We start from the raw sequence: 22,866 nt of genomic DNA, 5'->3' as shown, positions 1-22,866 counted from the left end.
TTCTTAAAAAAAAATACAAATATAAAATCATTAAAAAAGAAAGACAACTCCAACTCAAATTTATGTCATTCTGTACGGCGTGACATGTTTTAAGTTTGTTTGATGTCATTAATTTCCTTTTTGCTAAATTCATATTCTTGATTGAGCGGACGTTAACTGACAGATAAATAATATGTTGTCATCCACTCGTTTCAGGAGTTTCAGCTTTTGATTTTGCTATTTGTTTATAGACTTTTGTTTCGAATTTTCCTCGGCGTTCGCTATTTTTGGGATTTTACTTTTTAGTCTACATCATGTTAAAAAACACCCTGAAGTTAGTTGAAATATTTTTAGTCAAGATATTAGTAGACAAATATGCATGTCCTGGTAACTGTTGGGCGTGTGACGGAGTGTTTTGGTATTCACTAAGGCATTTATGGTTTTATTGGGTGGTTAGTAGAATTGGTCTCCTTTCATACGACTTAACAGTTAATTGTCAATCTTCAAAATATGATAACCATACTTCTGCTTTAGTTGCATGTATTGTTGTATTTAAATAATGTTGGTGGTCATTTAGTTCTTTGTAGGGACTTTCCTTTCAGATCAACATACACATTTTTTTTAAATCATATGTAGTATCGATTGTTGAAGCAGAGATTAACCACTTGACGAAACTTGACAGATGATAGATAGTTAAATCACCCAAGGGTTGCCAATTGTGGACAATCATGTCCAACCAGTAATATTGTTAAATTAACAGATGACGTCCTATGTCTCTTGCAAATGGATAAAGTGAGAGACTGTAATATGACTGAATATTTGAGACATGTACTGTAAAATCACAATAATTTGAACGTGTTCTGATGTTAAATGAGATAGTCTGGAGAAGAGGATATTTTAATACCCAAGAAAGAGCAGTTGACCGTAGGAGAAATGAAATCATTGAGTTGTTCGTATTTTCAAACTTCAAGATAAAAAATGAAAACTCAACTTTATCTATTGCATGTGTTTAGAAATAAAGAACAATTATATTTTGTATTTGCGTAAGACGCACATTTCGTCTGAAAAAGACTCATCGGTAACGCTCGAATACTAGTAGCAAAAAGTTAAAAAGGCCAAATAAAGTACGAAGTTGAAGAGCATTGAGGACCAAAAAATATTAAACTTTTGCCAAATACAGCAAAGTAATCTATGCCTGAGATAGAAAAGCCTTAGAATTTGAAAAATGTAAAGTTTTGTAAACAGTTAATTTATAATATTACGATCATATCAATGATAACTCATGTCAACACATAAGTGCTGACTACTAGGCTGGTGATACCCTCGGGGAATAAAATTTTTACAAATAGTGGCATCGACCAAGTGGTTGTAAATAAACTCATCATAGATACCATGGTTGAAATTTGTATTGCGCCAGACGCGCATTATTTTTCTACAAAAGACCCATCAGTGCCGCTCGAATAAAAAAAAATTGAAAAGGCCGAATAAAGTACGAAGTTAAAGAACACTGAGAACCAAATATTCCTATAAGTTTTGACAAATACAGCTAAGGTAAAATATTCTAGTAGAAAAAGCCTTAGTATTTCAAAAAATGTAAAGTTTTGCAAACAGTTAATCTATAATTATGACCATGTCAATGATAATTCATGTCAACACTGAAGTTCTGACTTCTTGGCTGGTGATATCCTCGAGGAATAAAAATTCCACCAGCAGTGGCATCGACCCAGTGGTTGTCAATAAACTCATCATAGTTACCAGAATCTATAGATAACGTTTTTCTTTTATATTTGTTCAAGATGCACAGTTCGCGTAATATGTGTTACCAGGTGTTCAGCTATACTACTTCGAGTTACTTATCGACCTTGACACTACACATGCGGAATGGGCAGTCAGAAAATATTCAACCATGACTGTTCATGTTGATTTACCAACCACCTAACAATCACTCATTTTCAAATCCGTTCAAATTTCGTTGACATCTGTGTTTGCTACTTACGATTTCACCAGGCAGACTGGAAATTCGATAAATCAGGTTAGTACAGTATGTCCTGAATTTCAATAATTGCTCGCCATGGAAAGGAAAGTTATTTTACTCTGTGCAAATACTGTTAATGAAAGTAACTTTAGTGTCGAGCAAATTTTATTGCATAATGATAGGCCTTTAGTCAAGTGACTGTTGTTTGTTGAAATCATACCTATTTTTCGTTTCGTCATATTACTTTGTATATGTTTAGTGCTATGGTTTCTACTTTAATTTGTTCCACATGTTGAACCCCGATTCCTTTAACAGATGGGGTTTGCACATGGTTAACGACCTTGGGTGACCTGTAATTGTTTATATCTTAGTGCTTTAGTCGATGAGAAGTTTTCGCAATCTTTTTTCTCTCAATCAAATCTTTTTTTTTAAAGAATCAAAATCCCAAAAAATTACTAACCGTTGGGAGTTATCTTCGTGAAATGAAAGACTTAACACGAACTAACAAGAATTTGTATGCCAAAACGTAAAGTACTTTTTGTTAACGGTAAAGAAAAAGAACGAACATGCTGTACTAAAAAGCATGACACAAAATCTCCGACGACTCTAAACACAAAATGTTACAACGTTTTCATATCAGACAGAATCGCGTTAAGGCAACAAAAGGCAGGCTTTCACACACGCCTTTTGTCAGCGGTTTGAGTGGAATTCTTTGCTAGGTGTCGATGACTTTAAACTAACAATGTATTAGTATTCTGCCCAGAGTCAGTGTCCGCTCGAATTTATATAATGTGACTATGATGATAATGACTCCTTTAACTTAACTGAACAACCACTTTTGTGTATAAACAAAACAAGGTAACTTAGCAAAGTTAATATGTAATGTCCGTAATTAACGATAATACAAGTATACTGTGAACACAACAAAAAGATAAAGAAAAACATATATTTCAAAATGGAAGAGTTTTTCAAAATTGAAGCGTTTTTAAATACATGGCTGCTGGTTATAGTGTTGACAGTAGTACTTCTGCTCATGTAAGTTACGTTTATAATCTGTTATTATCGACAGGTCAAACATACATGCTTTTGCACTTTCTACACTATGTCTTTTCTAAAACAAAGTTCTTCTTGTTTGAGCATTATGTATAACATAAACGCTCGGTTTCTAATTCTCTTCCATCAAAATATTCACTCACTTGGGGGAGCTTTTCATATGCGTAATTAAACTGGTGGGAAACGATCATCTTCATTCAAAAGATATTATTTTTATGTTTAGGGTTCCGCTATTGAAAGAAAGGCCAAAAACAACAGCCACAGTGAATCGTGTAATCATTGGTGTTATCATTGTAATGTCTGGGTTTTTTCTTTCTATATACTTATTGTTCTTTATCTTTACATTTTAGTTATTCCACATTTAAAACTAGTGTTCTTAGAGAGTTTCCTGGTCCACGTCCAATACCATTCCTTGGTATATTACCACAAATGATAAAGAAGGTACGTTTACGTTCAAACCACTTACGTAAAAAACCAGTTGTCGGAACAGTACCGATTGACAGTAATCGAATTATCTGGACAGAACTGTATTGACCGCAATATAAATGACTAAACAGTACTGAATTTATCGAAAGCAAATTGTCTGAATTGACCAAAATCAAATTAATTGAACAGAAACAAATTGACCAAAATATAACTGTCTGAAAAGGACTGAATTTTCCGCTATATGATTATCTGAACAATACTGAATTTTCCACAAGAGAATTGACTGAACAGTTCTGGATTGAACACACGCGAATCGTCTGAACAATACTGAATTGAACGCAAGCGAATTAAATGAGATTTCAATATAATTGTCTAAACATTACTGACCGCAAGCGAATTGTCTGAACAGTACTAAATTGGCTGCAAGTGATCTGCACATAACTAAATTGCCCCTTTGCGAGTCTTCCGAACAGTACTTAATTGATCGCAAGCGAATTTGTCTATACAGATCTGAATTGACTGCAATTAAAGTAAATAGTATCAACAGTACATAATTGACTGCAAGCGAATTATTTACAGAGAACTGAATTGACCGAAATAGAAGTGTCTGAACAGTACTGAATTTACCGCAAAAGAAAAGTTTGAAAATTGATAGAATGAATGAACATGATAATTTTATTGTTTAAACTTGTTATATATAAAGGCAACAGTAGTATGCCGCTGTTCGAAATTAATAAATCGATTGAGAAAAAAAAACAAATCCGGGTTACAAACTAAAACTGAGGGAAACGCATCAAATATAAGAGGAGAACTACGACACAACAGAAACACAACATTAAATGTAACACACACAGAAACGAACTATAATATAACAATGGCCATTTTCCTGACTTTGTACAGGACATTTTAAGAAAAAAAAGTGGGTTGAACCTGGTTTTGTGGCATGCCTAACCTCCCGCTTTAATGGCAATGTTAAATTTAACATTAAAATGACAACATTACATGACAGGACTACATTACAAATAAATGGGAGAACATATAGGACAGAGAAACACACGAATAATAGTTAATAAAAGGTAACAGGTTTAAAATTTAATACGCCAGACGCGCGTTTTGTCCACACAAGTCTAACCAGTGACGCTCAGATGAAAGTTTGAAAGCCAAAACAAGTACAAGTTTGAAGAGCACTAAGGACCAAAAGTTCCAAAAAGTGCCCAATACGGCTAGGGTTTTCTGCCTAGGATAAGAACATCCTATTATATGATGTTATGATCAAAACAACCGTTCATGATTTATATTCATTTACTAGTGTATACCTACGATGGCGTCAGAATGTTTTTTAAGTATGTACTTTCTCATATCAATTATGGATTAACGAAGGAAATAAATAATATGAAATATAATTATAAATCATTAATTGTTCCTTTTACAGGGATTCCATGGCTTGGATATAGAATTGGTTAAAAAGTATGGCCGTGTTGTTGGGTAAATAAAGTTTACATCATGTTTCTATCAAAAACGATACAAAATGATGAAATAAAACAAACAAACAAACAAACAAATTAATACAATGAAATAACAAAAAGATAGAATAGACTAGTAAAAGAAAAAAAGAAAAAAAAAATCCTAAAAACTTCAGAAAAAAATAATGTTATCGATTAGTATGCAGGAAGTAAAACTGTTCAGGATTTAAATTAAAATATTGAAAAAGTATGTAAATATTCACAAAGTTCAATTAAAAAAACAACCGTGTGTATTGTCGTTTGAGTATTAAAGTAGTTGAAATTCCTTTAATATAAGTAGTAAAACAACCTGGTATCATTTTTACAGGACATACGTTGGACATTTTCCGTCCATACTCATCTCAGATCCAGATATGATCAAAGAGATATGGGTCAGAGACTTTAAACATTTTTCTGATCGACCAGTAAGTTTTATCAGTATGTAATTTCTAGATTCCGGTAAACTGATTCCCGTTTCATAAATGCATATTTACCTCTGATGAGTCGAACTTGGTTGAATCGAATTCTCGGTTAAGTCGAGTAAATCTAACAGTCCCGTCAATGTCAAATTAATGTAAATTGACCAGGATGTTATCAGTTCGAAAGTAAAAGATTAAAGATGAAAATTCATATCGGATGTAATGTATTCTTGTTATTTTCATAAAGATAAAAGATGTGTAAAAGATTGTATAATAGTATTTCAGATGATTACTTATAAACAAAAAACGCATTTATATGTACATTGGAATTTAAAGTAAACATCTCTGTTACTCTCATTACAGAACACTGGGCCGCTAGTTTCTGTTAACGTGATGATTCATTTGGAATGTTTCAAGTGATTATCTTTTGTTTCTCTTTTTGTCCGACTGAATAAATATAACAAGATGTGGTATGAGTGCCAATGAGACAACTCTCCATTCAAATCACAAATAAATCAATATAGCTCAAAGTACGACCTTCAACGTGAAGTCTTGGCTCACACCGAACAGCAATCTATAAAGGGCCTCAAAACTAGTGTAAAACCATTCAAACAGGAAAATCAACGGTCTAGTCTATATAAATAAAACGAGAAACGAGAAACACATATGAACCACATCAACAAACGACAGCCACTGAACATCAGGTCTGTATTTTAGAACCCACTTCGGACAAGATACTGTAACAGTTTCTTTTTGTATCGGATGTAAAATGTAATACGAATTCTCATTTTAGACAGTATTTTAGACAGATCATTTGTATTCATAGGAACTAGCCTACGCTGGAGAGATGGCCTATTCAGCGGTAACGTTGGCCAAAGGAGAACATTGGAAATTCTTACGTCACGTGCTTAGTCCATCGTTTAGTCCAGCAAAGCTAAAACAGGTTTGTTGATTTTACAATAGGTTGAAGTGTACCATGGAATTGTCATTCTGTAGTGGATGATAAAACGTACAATTCAATTCATTTCGTTCCTCTTGTCAACAAAAATAAGTTATAAGTATGTTGAACAATTTTATTTGCATTTATATCGAATTATTCCTGTTAATATTTGTTCTGTACGATGACCACTAGCTTATTCTTTTAATGGTATTCCAGTAATGAATGTAGCTGACATTTATAATATTTTAATGTTATTACATGTTTTCATTTTACTCCAATTTAATGAGATTAACACTTTATGAATTTGGAGTTGTAACTTCACCAGGAAGGCTCTAAACCAAATATTTAGAGGCCAATAGTCAATCAGAAAGGATACATATCATTGACAAATAGTTATGAAAGGTAATAGGCTTATAAATTGATACGCCAGACGTGTGTTTCGTCTACACAAGACTCGTCAGTTACGTTCAAATTAAAAAAGTCAGAAAGCCAAACAAGTTCAAAGTTGAAGAGCATTGAATGAGGACCCAAAATTCCAAAAAATGTACCAAATATGGCTAAGGTAATCTATGCCCGGGATAAGAAAATCCGTAATATTTCAAATAATTCATACTTTTGCAAACAGTAAATTTATAAAAATGACCATATAATAGATATTCATGTCAATACAAAAATGGACATAAAAAAGAGCAGATAAATCAATCTTAAGTCAACTTTAGATAAAGTTGGAACCTTATATAACACAATTGTATTATGCAGTTGACTTTTTGATTGTTTTCAGATGTTCTCGTCAATCGAAGATTGTTCAGATCAGCTTATATATCAAATGAAGAAACAGTCACAAAGAAACAAACATGTTAACATGGAACAGTAAGTATGATTCATTCAGTGTAATTTTTTCCTAAAATACTGTGAATTCATTATTATACGTTGCATACCAATTTTCGTTGTTTTCGTGGAAACAGATGAACAAAGAATTCAAATTTTGAATGAATTACAAATTGTGTTGAGTCTAAGTATGCAGATATTGGCAAAACCACAAAATTAAATATCCACGAAAATGCAAGTTTTCCTAAATCCACGAAAATTGATACACACGAAAATAAATGAATTCACAGTTCATGTAAAAGAAAATTTTAAAATTGTGCAATAGAACACTTTTATATTAAAAAAAAATGCAAATAGTAAACAGAAATTATTACAAATGCGATTTCATCTATAGAAGCATGAGCTAAAAAAAATAAGAAGAAAAATTTAATATAATATATCAACATTTTTTCTATCTTTTAAACCCTGTGGGGGCGAACTGGCTACCTAAGAGGGGGCCCGCTCCCGTCACGCTTCAGTGATTCCCTATATAACCAACCAAAATTTTTCAACAAAAGGGGGGGCCGGGCCCCCTGCCCCCCCTAAATCCGCATCTGAAACCAACTATATGTTTTCAATTTATGACTTTTATTAGTATGTTAATAATTTAGTAACATTACTGAAACCAGTATCTATCGGTTTCTTTGTTTCAGAATATGTCAGGGATTCTCTATGGATGTTATATGCGGAACAGCATTTGGACTTAAAGTAGACTCCCAAGAGAATCCAAATAATGAGTTCATCAAAATGGCAAAAGAAATGACAAGCTTGAAGTTTTCAAGCCCATTGTTTCTCCTACAAGGTCAGTTTAAAAGACCATTATAACAGAACCCTAATATTTGTTGAGTTTTGACCTCAACTTCTCCAGTTCTCTGTAACGGTGTGGATTTTCGACTGGTTATCGCGTCTCGTTTTGTGGACCTGCAAAGAATCTGTTTTTCTCTGTAATGGTACCCGAAATATTTGTGATTTCACATTGATACGTCTTGTCCAGTGTGTATTAATTATAATTTAAATTTTTAATCTTCATATTGTCCTCCTTTTGATTAAAAAAAAGAAACTGATTTCAGTTCAAGAAATAAGTGTATTGATATAATCAGATACAATAACAATCTCTGACCTGAGTTTTCTTGCAACTGTTTGTAATGTATTCCTGTCATGTAATGTTGTCATTAAAGCAGCATTTTTAACATTGCATTTTGGCGCGAAGTTTGGCTAGCCATAAAACTAGGTTCATTCCATCTTTTTTTTCTTAATCTGTCCTATATCTTGTCATGAATATGGCAGTTGTTATCAAATTGTTCGTTTCGATGTATGTTGCAATGGTGTTTTTTGTTGAAATTCAGTGTTTCTGTTGTTCCGTTGTTTTCCTCTTATAGTTGATGTGTTTCCCTAGGTTTTAGTTTGTAACACGGATCTGTTTTCTCTCAATCGATTGATGATTTTTTAACAGCTATATACTACTTTTAACTTTTTCTTTACGTAAAAAGATGCCACTGGGAACTTATAATTTACTTTATGAAAACATTCAATTCTTCTCACAGCATTCTTCCCAGAACTACGACACGTTTTCAGCAAGTTTGAAATTCGGCCTTTTCCAAGTGATGCCATAGATTTTTTCATGGATATTACAAAAACTGCAATACAGAAAAGAAAAGATAACAAAATGGTAGGCACTATACACCTCGTGATATGATATGATAGTCTACATTTTCGGGGATGTTGGAGCAGGGTTTAAGGGTTATTGCCAACCCACTTGTTGGCAAAAAGAAAAAGAATTACATTTATTGAAAATTAAAAAAAAATCTGTCTCCCCTATGACACTTATTTCATTTATTTATGTACTACCATGAAACCTCGATCTCTCCCCTTGAAATCCGTACCCTACTTCATCGCAATATTACAATTGAATTGTCTTAAATTAGGAGAAGAGCTGATGATAGTTCTTAACACAGCATACTAAATGATTGAATAACAGTCGTAACGAAAAAAAATATGCAACAGAAAAATGCCGAAATGGTTGGTTGTTATGGTTTAGCAAATGAAATATAAACCGTATTTTGAGCACGAATGTTGATATGTTTATGTTTTTGATGGTCGAACACGTGTGCAACGAATTTTGTTCTCAGTTGAATTATCCTTCTTCTCGTGCTGCACCATTTGTATCGTCCTGCTTGACAGAATCTGTCTTTTTTATTTGCTTACATAAAAAACACATTAAGAACAAAAAGAAGGAAGCCAATAAGAACTAATAAATAATCTTGTATCTGAGATTAAATTATCAATCAGTACACATCCAAAATCCAATGGATTTAGTATACATATGTTTTTCACTAATTTGTCGAAAGGTAGTAGGTCCGGTAAGGTCTGATATTGGGCCTCAAATTTCATGTTAATCTTACGAAAGATTTTTGACATTTTTTAAACATTTAAGTGTCTGTTTCAATTGATTCAATTAGTTTATATGAAAGATTTTCACTGATTTAGTCATTAAAAACGCTCCGATTAAAGCTTAAACATGAAAAATCTATCAAATATGCCAAAAAAACGTAACTTTTTAGATGGTTTTTGTCAAAAATGAAAGTGGCCGCATCCGTGTTCATCCTCACCTTTATATTCGTTATGTATTATCATCAAATACAACTCAATATTATGAATGAACACGAATGCGACCACTTTCATTTAACACGGAAACCGTCTAAAATTTAACTAAAATGCTATAATTGTGAAGATTTCAGTAAATTAGCACGACTTAATGATGCTAGTACTCGATATATATGAATTGTAGTGTCAAAAACAGCCCATATTTATTTAACAGAATCATTCTACCTTCCAATAAATAGATAAAAGATTAAATTTTCACAATTTTGTAAAACTGCTATATTTTGCAACATTACTTTTTGACTAACTATGTTGTACTGGCACAAGAACGACAATAAATTCAAATTTGACAAGCTTCATACTAGTTTTCGACCTTTTTGAACTTGATCAAATCACTACTTAACATAAAAATTCAGAACCCATTTTTTTAAAAATGTAATAGCATCCCTTTACTTGATATTTCGTACATAAAATATAAAGAAATAATTTTCGAAAATGTATGAAAAAAAATTGTTAATTATTCACTGTCCACATTCGGGTCTATGTTTTATTATTTGTTTATTATCAGACAAGGCCAGACTTTTTACAACTGATGATAAATAATTATAAAGGAGAGCGTGATGCAGATATTAAGAATGGTACAATTGAAATGTACAAGCAGAGAGGTTAGTAATGTATTTATAGAAATAAAGCATGAAAACAATTCAGCATCATTCTAAACTTTGAATGACTAACGAAATCGTGGCCATTAAAGTGGAGTAATACCACCAGTTATTTGCTTCATAAATTGACAAGTTCCTTTATATACTCGTGATGAAAATGCCAATGTTGTTATATTTTAGCAAATAATTTTGCGCGCTAGCTCAGGTTTTATGTGGCAGACACCAACTACTCTTTCAGTTGCACAATAATTAACATTACAGTATTTGAGGATTTGAGGGCATCAATGCCTTATGTGATGGTCGCAAATATCCATTTAGGGGGCTATTTAGGCCGCCAGTAAACTCAATTTCAAACCATCAAATCGCCAATTGATGTCCTGAAATCTTCAAATGCAACACGTCTAACTCATCTATATTTTATCTCTGATACAAATTGTATATGTAGGTATAACAGAAACGGAAATCCTGGCGAACTCCTTGATATTTTTCCTTGATGGCTATGACACAACAGCATCGGGATTAATTTTCAGCATATATCGTATGGCGGTTCACCAAGAATTTCAGGAGAGATTATTCAAAGAAATCGACCATGAAATAGGAAAGGTGATTAATACATTATCATTCTGTTTTTGTACAGACATTGTTCATTGCTATAATTATGTCAACTAAAGATTAAAATAATTCAAGAAATTATGTGTGGAATAAAACCGGCCGAATATGGTAAATTTTTTGCTCATTGTTGAAGGTTGTACAGTTACCTTTAGATGCTAATACCAACGTTGATTTGTACAATTGAGTTGTCTCATAGGCGATCATTCCGCAACTCCTTAAAACTAAATAATTCAAGAAATCTTGAAATTAAACCAAACTTGGCCACATTCATCATTGGGGAACCTAGTTTTAAAAATGTGTCCGGTGACCCGGTCAACCAACCAAGATGACCGCCATGGCTAAAAATAGAACAAAGGGGTAAAATGCAGCTTTTGGCTTACACTTCAAAAACCAAAGCATTTAGAGCAAATCTGACAGATTAAAAATGTTAATCAGGTCAAGATCTATCTGCCCTGAAATTTTCAGATAAATCGGACAACCCGTTGTTAGGTTGCTGCCCCTGAATTGGTAATTTTAAGGAAATTTTGCTGTTTTGGTTATTATCTTGAATATCATTATATATTGATAAACTGTAAACAGCAATAATGTACAGCAAAGTATGACCTAAAATAAGTCAACATGACCAAAATGGTCAATTGACCCCCTAAGGAGTTATTGCCCTTTATAATAAATTTTTAACAATTTTCATAAAATTTGTAAATTTTTACTTATATTTTCCACTGTAACTACTGGTCCAAGCTCATTATAGATAGAGATAATTGTAAGCAGCAAGAATGTTCAGTAAAGTAAGATCTACAAACACATCATCATCACCAAAACACAATTTTGTCATGAATCCATCTGTGTCCTTTGTTGTAGTGGTTAGTGCATTGGACTACTAACACAAAGGTTCCTGGTTCGATTCCCGTCTGGGATGAAAATTTCGGGGACTAAATTTTCGGCGCTCACAAGGCAGCACTCGCACCCGCAAAGTGGAAAGGGATTAAGATAAGTTGCAAAACTTGTTTCCCAATCCACTATAACTAAATATGTTTAAACTAATATTCACATAGACCAAAGTGAGCGACACAGGCTCTTTAGAGCCTCTAGTTAATATTGGCAAGTAGGTGTTCTCGGAGGATAAAATTCAAAACTGTTAACAGTGATGAACCGGCCGCTTTGGTAAACAAGAGAAAGCCGTTATTAAAAAAAACACAACTTCCCTGTGGTACCGCAGGAGAATATTTTAACATATGGTCTAACGTAGAATTATAGGGTCATGACCCCCATGTCATCTTGCCAGATCCCGCCAAATGAGAATGTCTATACATTCTCATCCCCAACGAAACGAGTTTACACCCCGTACAATTAACTAATCAATTACACGCCTGGTAAACCATCTAATCTCAACCAAATGTTGAGACGGAAAAAAGTATTCTGGCACTTCCTGTTGAGCTTTTCTGTGTTCAAAATATTCAAAATAAACACAGGGTAGGCCGACTTTTCGTCAATTTACTGAAAATCATTGAGTTTTTTGTAAAATAGAAGAATGTCATGCTATGGATAAATAATAATTGTAACTAATACGTCTCTTCTTGGTTCACAATATCTTAAATTGAAATCACAATCACTTTTCTTCTACGGATTATCATGTTTACTTTCTTTGAATCCGATAGAACTGCTATGGCATTAATGACTTAGCAAGAACATATGTCAATTATTTGTGGTTTTATGCTCTACCATAACCCCGTCTGTAAATTGCACAAATATTTGTTTGTCAAGCCTACTTAGCAGAAAATGAAAAATTCTCAATACAAAGGTATTGGTTGAGTCTTTCTGTCACAATGTTGAGACTTTCTGGTTACTTTGTGTCATAAAATATATTATTGTTAAAAACATGGGCGCTAAGGTTTCAAAGTTTAAATAACTACGAACAGCATTCCAACACGCGTGCATTATTACTACATAAATGTAAATTTTAAAAGAAACAATTTACAACACAAAAACATCTATCTACAAACAAATTCTCTGACGTAAGAAAATTGTATACGTCACATAGATTTGTCGGTCAATGTGCATACAAACAATTTTAAAATTTACATAGGCAATGATATTCCCGTGCTTGCATTTCCTATCATGATTTTCTTGATAGAGGGTTACTGCTCACAAGGAAGCTATTAAACCAAGAGTTCCAAATGGTGAAGTTGAAATCATCCCTTCGTAAATTTTACGGACGCCATCACGAGTTGGTTGACCGTTATGGAATAACCGTTTCACAAATGATATCGGATATGTTCCTTACGTCGTAACTACAATCCCACTGTACTTAAACGGCTGTGGGTAACTTAAGTTACCCACAGCCCAAGATGGCGGACTCTAAACTCGTTGATATTTAATTCATACAAAATGTACCTTTTGCGACGTTTTTCATGCAGAATGTAAATATTTATAGGATTATTGAATAAAGAAATGACTAACAATTACCATAAATTTGTTAATAATAGAGTTCACTAAAGCGCAAGGTCAACTTTAAAAAATGCATAAGATGTCCGTAACTTTTTGATCGAAACTAAGCAGACTGTCCGTAACTTTATTTTTAGATGTGGGTAACTTTTGATTTAAAATTTAAAAAATTATAATTTCAACAATTAGAAGACAATTAACATCATATTTGTAACCTTCGCGGCCGTGTATACTCCTCATTCACCACCAAATGTGATTTTATTTTACGCATCATACTTACACCACAGAAGTTTTATGTGGGTTTGTGGTACTCCATCCTGGTTATGGTTTGAACTTTTATTTACTGATGTGCTTCTTATCGACGTTTTTCGCTTGTCAGACCAAGGCTTTTCCATACTCTTTAATGTTTTGAGTTTAATTATATGTTTGCGGTTTACCTTCACCTCTGTTTCTTTCTATGTGTATTTTGATGAATACTCTTTGACGCGGCTCGGTATTTATACATCCCACCAGTTAGTTATTTTGTGTTATGATTTTTTGAATATGTTTCCTAGTATGTTTTTTTTCTTTCTCTCTTTGTATGTTATCAGGGGTTGTTAGACTATTAAATTACCCTGTTGTCCTACATAGTTATTTATATTTTTATATACTATGTCGAATTGTTACACTATGTTGAATGCTCTTTTCCTTTTATTGTCACTGACTTTTACCTATTGTGTCTTTTAGTTTTATTCAGTTTAATGAGATTTAATGCAACTTGCATACAAATGAAATATGCAGCTAGCTGTAAAACTAGGTTTATTCATTTATACAAAATGTCCTTTTTTAATTTTCCCCATTTACTGTAAATCATGGCCAGGGTGCCGCAATATCACCGTGCGCAACGTCCCAGTGTGTCCAGATTGACATCCCTTTTATTTTACTGTCAATGCTGATGGGATTTGTTTTTGTGGGGATGAGAGAAAAGTGTTTTTGGCTTTTTCAAAAAGACGGAAAAAGTTTGTGCACTTAAGTCTCGTATAGTCTATCCACTATATGCCTGGGCAATTTGGGTTCCCCTCTAAAATCTCGGATTCACGCTACCCTTGTCGTTGCTGGCAGAAAACCAGTAAGTGTATACATGCTACATGTATGTGTAAAAAATACTTGTGTAGTCTACTTGTTCAAAAATAAAAACGAACAATGATGTTTCAACAGTTTATATGCTATGATCGGAAACAACCCTCCGAACTAGGCGATTCGGGTACCCCGACGTTATACAAAATGAAACCCGAGTTTTGCGGATTTATCGTGATTTTTTTCATATTTTTCCCAATTTTGTCTTCCATCGATACCATGAATTATATCATACTAGACATCTACTTCGTTTTGTGAATATGTATTCGATGCAATCTCTATCATCAGTTTAAACATTACATCCGCGTATGTCGATTCTTTGAAAGTTACGGACATCTCTATTGGTATGATGAAAAAAGTTACGGACAAGTTGTTTTGAAGTTACGGACAGCCTAAGTGTTTTTTAAAATCGTGCTGTGATCGTTTATTTTGTAGAATTTAATCACCTTTCCAGTTTAGGGGTTTCCCTAAAAGATTAATGCAACTTTTAAATTTAGTTGTTTAATTGATGCATTCGTGGTATTGTTATTCTATAGAAGAAAAGTATCTAACCGACGCAAGGCGGCTCCATCTTGGGCTGTGGGTAACTTAAGTTACCCACAGCCGTTTAAGCACAGTGAATCCCCTTCCCTTTCATGAATGTGACCTACCGAATTAGACTATTTACCGGATTTGTAATCACATAAGCAACACGACGGGTGCCACATGTGGAGCAGGATCTGCTTACCCTTCCGGAGCACCTGAGATCACCCCTAGTTTTTGGTGGGGTTCGTGTTGTTTATTCTTTAGTTTCTATGTTGTGTCATGTGTACTATTGTTTTTCTGTTTGTGGGTTTGTCATTTTTAGCCATGGCGTTGTCAGTTTGTTTTAGATTTATGAGTTTGACTGTCCCTTTGGTATCTTTCGTCCCTCTTTTAGCATACAGGGTTAAAAAATCAAAAGTATGTAAAACTAAATTTCAGAAATAGGCTTAGATTTGAAATAGTCCAAAAGTTATATATAGAATTTATAAGAATCCACAAATAGTTCATTCCACTACTATAACAGTAATCCGTTGTTTTATCTCGATTAACTTAACTTTCGGCATCCGGAGCTCCATGGCGATAGTATCAAATTCTATGCCCAAAAATGTTAAAATTTCAACTGGTAAAACTGTTTTATCTTCTGCTAAATAGACCCCCCCCCCCCCCCCCCCCCCATTCTGGCATACATTAGTAAATGTTGTTATGAGGAATTCTACTAGGATTGATATCCGAAACCTGACGATATTGATAATTCGAGGAGGAATGAGAATTATTGCTCATGACTACAGACGATGACTGACTGGCATTCTCCGTCACCACGCACAAAACCCACAATTCCTGATTAATGACACCCCAGGACGATGATGGAAAGCGCTCTTTTTTTAGTCGGTACTGATCATCGTACACGGCCCAACCATTATTTGTACCCCTAGACAACCCTCATCGAATGCTTTGCATATATTTCAAATATTTTCTAATAGAATTGCCATATAGATCATAAAGGCCAAGTCCAAATTTCTATATTGTTTTAAAGAATCTGGTTTCTTATTAACCACAGTCAGGGCACCTCCTTTCAAAACAAAATCGCCATCTATTCTAAAGTAGAATCAGAGCCCAAATCTGCAGCAGATTTAAGCAATAAACATAAATGAATTAACTCACCCCGCCAATTTTTTTCCAGAATGTGATTAACTAGGGAAATTTCAATTCTGGCCAAATTAGCGACTGGGACATCCTACTATGATAAAAGGGTGCATTTAGGTCCCCTGTATGTGTATACATATATGATGACTATCCTGAATCGATGGGACCATCCCGACTTGGGGAAATTATACTATAATGAGTAGAATCATTATCGGCTGCTCTTCTGTGGATTGTTGTGGCGACATCGTGTGATTCTTGTCGAAGAGACTCTGTACTCGACATCAGAACTCTCGACGACGACGGTCCAGGAATGGCTACTGTCACAGGGTCCAACTCCGCACGGTCACTAAGATTTTGGTTGGAGGCAATAATCTCGTCTCCGCTTGCATTTACCATAACTTAAGTTGAATGACTAAATGCCGTTATAATGTTCTGATTCCCACGAGGAGCTATGGGTCTTTCTGGATCAGAATGCACATGACTTTTACTAAAGTTTGGTCTTTTACGCTTAGAAGTAGCGTTTTTCTCTGCACCAAATCGTAAACTATTAGGCGGTTGCCTATTTCTTTTCTGAGGTTTCATCTGTGTTGAGGATGGAACTGGATTTTACAAAACAAATTGAACAAGCTTCCCGTTCAAACGTTAGAAAATTTAGAAGTGACGTCACAATACGCTAACGTTAAAGTAACGTGACATACACGGTCAAAGTTCAGAATGCAAAGATAAAAGGGGGGACCCGAGAATAAATACGGAATTATAACTTTTATTAAACCTGTATTTTCAGTAAGCAGATAAACATTATTAAACTAAATACAATATGCTGGTTAATTATTTTATTCTTTATAAATTATGTATTGATTGTTGTGGGTCTAACGGCAAACATTTCATGCATGTTTTTGATTTGGGATTCCAACTATTTTTCGCCACTGGTGATATTTTTTAGCCTCCTCGTGGGGTTTTTGGTTATGTGATAACTTGTCCGATTTTATAGTGATTATTTCCAGACCAAACAGACTTCATTAAATATTTTTGTTTGTATTCGAATCCATATTATACCGAAAAAACCTAGCAAACGAAAGTAGAATTAGAGAAAAAAAATAGCCATGCTTTCACGTTACAGGATTCACCACGATATGAACAAATATTAAAGTTACCGTACCTTGACATGTTTTTCTGTGAGGTTATGAGAATGTATCCACCAAGCACTAGGTAAGTTTAACTTTTTACATCGGTTTCACAGGATAAAATTAAGAAAACTGACTATTTTCACAAAATGGTGTATAAAATATAGGTCTATATTTGATATAATTTCAAACTTAATAGTGACAGAGCGTAATATTAACCGTTGATTAACTTTTAATGACTCGCAGTGTTGGGACATTTTGTGAAGCTAATGCAGATGTGGTTTTAAATCAGTGACGACGCCATTGATCTGTAAAAATGCAAATAAGGAAGTTATTCATTGAAACAAAGGTGGCGGGCATCCTACTACATGAGGGCATGAACTGTTCAAGAGTTAAAATCAACACGCTGTGTATCATACAATATATATATGAAGATCAAGTAAGTTTTTTAGTGAAATTAAGAGTAAAGCGCCTAGTAATTATTTTGATTTCAAATCTGTATGTGTTTTGTAATATGAAGAATAAGTGTTGATGACAGATTTTGATATGACATTGTTGACCTGCATAAGTCTTTTTGTTATAAATGGCGTCGGGTTTTTGTCTCATTGACGTATTTATCTGTGTTCACATTTTTTAAATAGTTGAGTTGACCTGTTTCAATTTTGAAATTTTAGAACAAACAGGAAGACTATGCAATCGGTAACAGTGAATGGTTACAGAATACCAGATGGCGTTGAAGTCACTGTTCCTATATATGCTATGCACTATGACCCTGAACTATGGCCGGAACCAGAAAATTTTTTCCCAGAAAGGTAGGCAACTCGGTAAATGAGAACAATACTGCTTTGACAGTGGCGGATCCAGATGGGGCGTAGCGGGCGTACGCCCCCCTCTTTGCTCGGACTTTTTCTTCTTTTTTTTTTGGTAAAATGATTAATCAGACTAGACTTCGTGAACTTTGCCATTTCCCGTGTCTTTACTTTTTATGGGACAATTCTTTACTTATTAAAATATTTTTCGATGGTATTTACTTATCATGTCAAAGTCAAAGTCATGTGATTCGCTACGGTTGTGTGGTTGTGTTGACGAGTGCGTCGAAAAAACGTCACTCAGTCATTTGGAAATGACTTACGCTGTGACTGATAATCATGACACCTTCAAAGCCACAGAGGATTGAGCCATGTTTAACCCCAAACACCCCATCCTATTCTAAAGAACATAAGTTAAATTAATTAACTCTCGTTGTATCTTTCACGTGGTCTAAAATAACATACATGTAGCTGAATAATGATCCCCACTCAGTATAAGCTCTAGATATATTTTAAGTCTAAGGTACGAACCATTTGATTTCAGGGGGAAGTCTGAGATATATGAGTGAAGAAAATCTGACTCTGATGTCTGCCTTGAACAAAAATTCTGGACGTATCTTGATTGAAAACAATACTCCTATCCCTTTTTTGCTATAAGAAACGAAAATTTCCAACGGAATCATTTAGCGTTAAATGAACATGATAAATAAAAAACGGACGTATTTTTTTTTTTGGGGGGGGGGGGGGGGGGTAGGTTTGCAGTTCTGCTGTTTCACCGAACTGATATATTGTGTTTTTCCTCAAGACCAGACTGCAAACTGCCTGCTGTTTGTGGCCTTTATGTCTCCATTTATAGACCGTCGTTCATAAATTCGTTGTCATTTCAGACTCATTCGTAGCCTTTTGTTGATTTAAAAACCCTCACTTCCCTTCATTTTGTTTGGTGAAACATAACAACCAAACATTTGAATAAAATTGCGTGTTCGTCTGTTTTAACTCGTGTCGGTCGTATTGTAAATTTCTTTGAATAGCCCGGCGTATATCTTGTTTATAACAAGAAATCTAACGAGGTTATGCTTACTTAACATACATCAAACGAGAATTTGCCCGGTCTACTCTTCACTGACAAGTCTCACATCAAATATATCAGTACATAGCTTTGAATCCATACTATCATTTTATGATAGACAGTTAATAGGGAGAATAAAGCATCAAAAATTTCCTACCCTCACACTTTACAGCAACTATAAAATAAATATACATGCCCCACGTCAGTAACCGTTTAAAAAGTGCATTTTACACTTATTTTATGTTTTTAGGCTTAAAAAAAGTCCAAAAAAATTTTCGCATCGCTCCGCTCGGCAAAATTTTAAAACTTCGCCCCCCTTTCAAAAATTCTAGATCTGCCCTTGATTTGTCCTCTGCAAATTCTGACATAAATGTAGTATACTATAGGACATTTCATTTTGCACATGTAGCTCAATTGGATACGAAATTGTATCAATGTATATGGTTTACAAACTTTAAATTGGCTAAATAGAAAGTAAAATCACTGAAATACTGAACTCCGAGGAAAATTCAAAACGAAAAGTCCCTATTTAAATGGCAAAATCAAAAGCTTAAACTCATCAAACGAATGGATAATAACTGACATATTCCTGACTTGGTACAAACATTATCTTATGTAGAAATTGTTGGATTTAACCTTGTTTTATAGCTAGCAAAACCTCTCACTATGACAGTCGCATCAAATTCCATTATATAGACAAGTCAACGACGTGTGAACAAAACAAACAGACATAATAGGTAAAAATGTCAAAAATAGGGGTACAACAGTCAACAAAGCACATAAGCAAAAATGAAAGACAATAATAGCAAACCCGAAATGTACAATAGCACAATAACACAATGACGGAAGGTATAAGAGCCACGTCATATGTATTAAAGAAACACAAAAGAACAGCATATAGACAAAGTACATTAGCAAAAATGACGACAAGATAACAAAAAAAGTTTTCAGTAAACGTAAACGAGTCAACATAAAAATTAGGAACAAATTACTAGCAAGTCTCTCACTCTTCGGTGTTAGTAATGTAGAGTGTTATATTACAATGACATTATTTATATGCCGGTCTGTCCGGAGTCAGAAGACTGTAGATGCATCTGTCATATTTCTTTTTCATAATTGTGTGTTCTGTTATAAATTACCGAGGCCGTCAGTTTTCTCATGTCGGTGATTTTTATAGCTGATTATACGTATACCGATATTACTCATTGTTGAAGGCTGTTCGGTATTCTCTTAATTTGTTTACATGCAGGTCACGTCATTCGAACTCTGTTTGGTAGTTTTCTTTTTTGCAATCATACCAATATCTAGACTTTAATACTCAGCCTTCTACATTGATCTTAACAGCTGACTTTTTTAACAGGATGTACTGCTAAACTATATGATGCAGACGCAATTTCACACTGAAATTTTTTTTTTACTAGATTTTCAGCAGTTAACAAAGAAAAGCGAAATCCCTATTCATACATGCCATTTGGTCATGGACCTAGAAATTGTATTGGAATGAGGCTGGCAAATCTAGAAACAAAAATGGCGATGGTTCGAATATTACAACACTTCCGGTTAAAACCGACACCTGATATGAAGGTTTGATGTTTGAATGTTTTATCTGACAGTTGAAATAAAATGTCTGTTTTTATCGATTTTTCCAGAATATATGAAATAAAATATTATTGTGCGCGTAATGAGCGACCAGGTTGACACTGCATCATGATAGTTGCGGAGGTTTTTTTTCACATACCGCTTAAAACAAGCGAATAGTGTGCCCTGATATTCTGAAGAGGCTTGATAAGTTCGTGTGTGTCAGTACATCGAACATTTATTATGAATTAAAATGGTGCAATTGAACGAAAAATAATAACAAATTTTCAGCTTGACATTTCAAATATTCCGTTTTAAATGTTGTTGATAATCTTACTATATACAATGAAACTTGTCTAAACCGAACTTCTCCGATATTGAACAGTTTCTTTGGTTTTGGCTGATGTTCGGTTTTTGTCAGCTTCACAACGCATGCAATTTGACATGACTTGGCTCAAGAATATGTTTGGCTTAGCCAGGTTTTCGGTTTATGCATGCAAGATTCGGTTTAGTCAGGTTTCACTGTATATCATACATTGCATCTGTGTTGATTTTTTGTAGATACCAATCGAGCTGGACAATACGTCTGGAGGAATACTCCGACCGAAGAATCCAGTGTATGTCATGTTGGAGCCTCGCTAAATAATATACGAACAATATTCGAGTCTCACTTTGTAAACCCGGTGATTTAATTGTTGTCATATTCAAGTTATATAAATGTATCATGTCTATTTGTTTCGTTTTGTTTTTTTTTATCTGTAACATTTTTTTATAATATTTATATTGGTTTTCCTCCTAACTTCTGAGCGGATGCTTTAGACACACAAGATGCATATATTATTTTATTGTCAGTTCTTCGTCTTCATCAGATGAATGTAAAATAGCAGCACTTAAAGGAAGGAGGGCATATACCTAGGGTGCATATCTTTCTTTCAATATTTTGTAAACGTTGTGTGGCATTTGATGTTGTTTTGTAAATGTTGTGTGGCATTTGATGTTGTTTTCTAAACGCTACAAAAGTAGAAACAAATACATCGTTTAATAAGTCTTTACTGACCCTGTTTGAACTTTCAATTATGCATGCACATGTTGTTGGTAAACAGACTTTTTTTACAAACATAGAAACAAATACATCGTTTAAGCAGGATGAAGTGAGAAACAAATGTAGCGTTTGTACTAACAAACGATGAACGACGTTCCAAGCGAGTGCATAGTTTGGAAAAGTTTACTTAGGCCTCATTTCTTTCTAACCAAAATTTTGTAAACGTTGTGTCGCGTTTGTTGTTGTTTTCTAAACGCTACAAAAGTAGAAATAAATGCATCGTTTAATAAGTCTTTACTGACCCTGTTTGAACTTTCAATTATGCATGCACATGTTGGTAAACAGAATTTTTTACAAACATAGAAACAAATACATCGTTTAATCAGGTTGAAGTTAGAAACAAATGTAGCGTTTGTACTAAGCGCTAAGCGCTAAGTCGTTTGCATCATTTGTGTTAGAAAGAAATGCACTCCTAATACACTTACATTTTAGTAATTGTTGACATTGTTTTGATTTATGACAATCAGGATTATACCTTTTTTCTTTTGTCAAACTCTATTTTTTTTTAGTTGGAAAAAGATGAATTTATAATTGATTCATTGTTAAAGAGTAAATTTCTTTCTAACACAAACGATACAAACGGCTAAGCGCGCACATGTTTTGATCATTTGTTACTAACATACGTTTGCAAAGTTTACATAAACTTTAACAAACTATGCGCTCGCTAAAAATGCGTCTACAGTTTGTTCATCGTTTGTTAGTACAAAAGCTACATTTGTTTCTAACTTCAGTCTTATTAAACAATGTATTTGTTTCAACTTTTGTAATAAGTCTGTTTACCAACAACATGTGCATGCATTATTGAAAATTCAAAAAGGGTCAGTAAACACTAATTTAACGCTGCATGTTTCTACTTTTATAGCGTTTAGCAAACGATAACAAACGGCACACAACGTTTATAAAACTTTGGTTAGAAAGAAAT

The 22,866-nt window shown here is 33.9% G+C and overlaps 1 protein-coding gene across 2 annotated transcripts; it reads left to right on the top strand.

Moving 5' to 3' along the window:
• Nucleotides 1-1,853: 1,853 nt before the first annotated feature.
• LOC143058234 (cytochrome P450 3A24-like) lies at nt 1,854-21,573 on the top strand. Of its 2 annotated transcripts, none has more exons than XM_076231708.1 (14): nt 1,854-2,011; nt 3,358-3,448; nt 4,866-4,918; nt 5,264-5,360; nt 6,181-6,297; nt 7,076-7,164; nt 7,815-7,963; nt 8,706-8,830; nt 10,331-10,427; nt 10,870-11,027; nt 17,383-17,471; nt 18,061-18,198; nt 20,686-20,848; nt 21,404-21,573. In XM_076231708.1, the coding sequence occupies exons 2-14, from the start codon at nt 3,437-3,439 to the stop codon at nt 21,482-21,484; spliced, it is 1,368 nt and encodes a 455-aa protein (XP_076087823.1). In that variant the 5' UTR covers nt 1,854-2,011; nt 3,358-3,436; the 3' UTR covers nt 21,485-21,573. The 2 variants fall into 2 exon arrangements, with proteins under 2 accessions (XP_076087823.1, XP_076087822.1); XM_076231707.1 differs by lacking the exon at nt 1,854-2,011 and adding an exon at nt 2,851-2,989.
• The last annotated feature ends 1,293 nt before the right edge of the window (nt 21,574-22,866 follow it).

This window comes from Mytilus galloprovincialis, chromosome 14 (genome assembly GCF_965363235.1).
Source record: "Mytilus galloprovincialis chromosome 14, xbMytGall1.hap1.1, whole genome shotgun sequence".
Taxonomy (NCBI): domain Eukaryota; kingdom Metazoa; phylum Mollusca; class Bivalvia; order Mytilida; family Mytilidae; genus Mytilus; species Mytilus galloprovincialis.
The sequence above is the reverse complement of the archived record's forward strand: the minus strand, read 5'-3'. Positions and strand labels throughout refer to the sequence as shown.

Excerpts from the sequence above, each read along its gene's own strand:
- LOC143058234 (XM_076231707.1), top strand. The coding sequence starts at position 2,910 with ATGGAAGAGTTTTTCAAAATTGAAGCGTTTTTAAATACATGGCTGCTG. Across the intron at positions 3,449-4,865 it reads TACCACAAATGATAAAGAAG|GGATTCCATGGCTTGGATAT; the intron begins GTACGTTTACGT and ends TTCCTTTTACAG. Across the intron at positions 10,428-10,869 it reads TGAAATGTACAAGCAGAGAG|GTATAACAGAAACGGAAATC; the intron begins GTTAGTAATGTA and ends TTGTATATGTAG.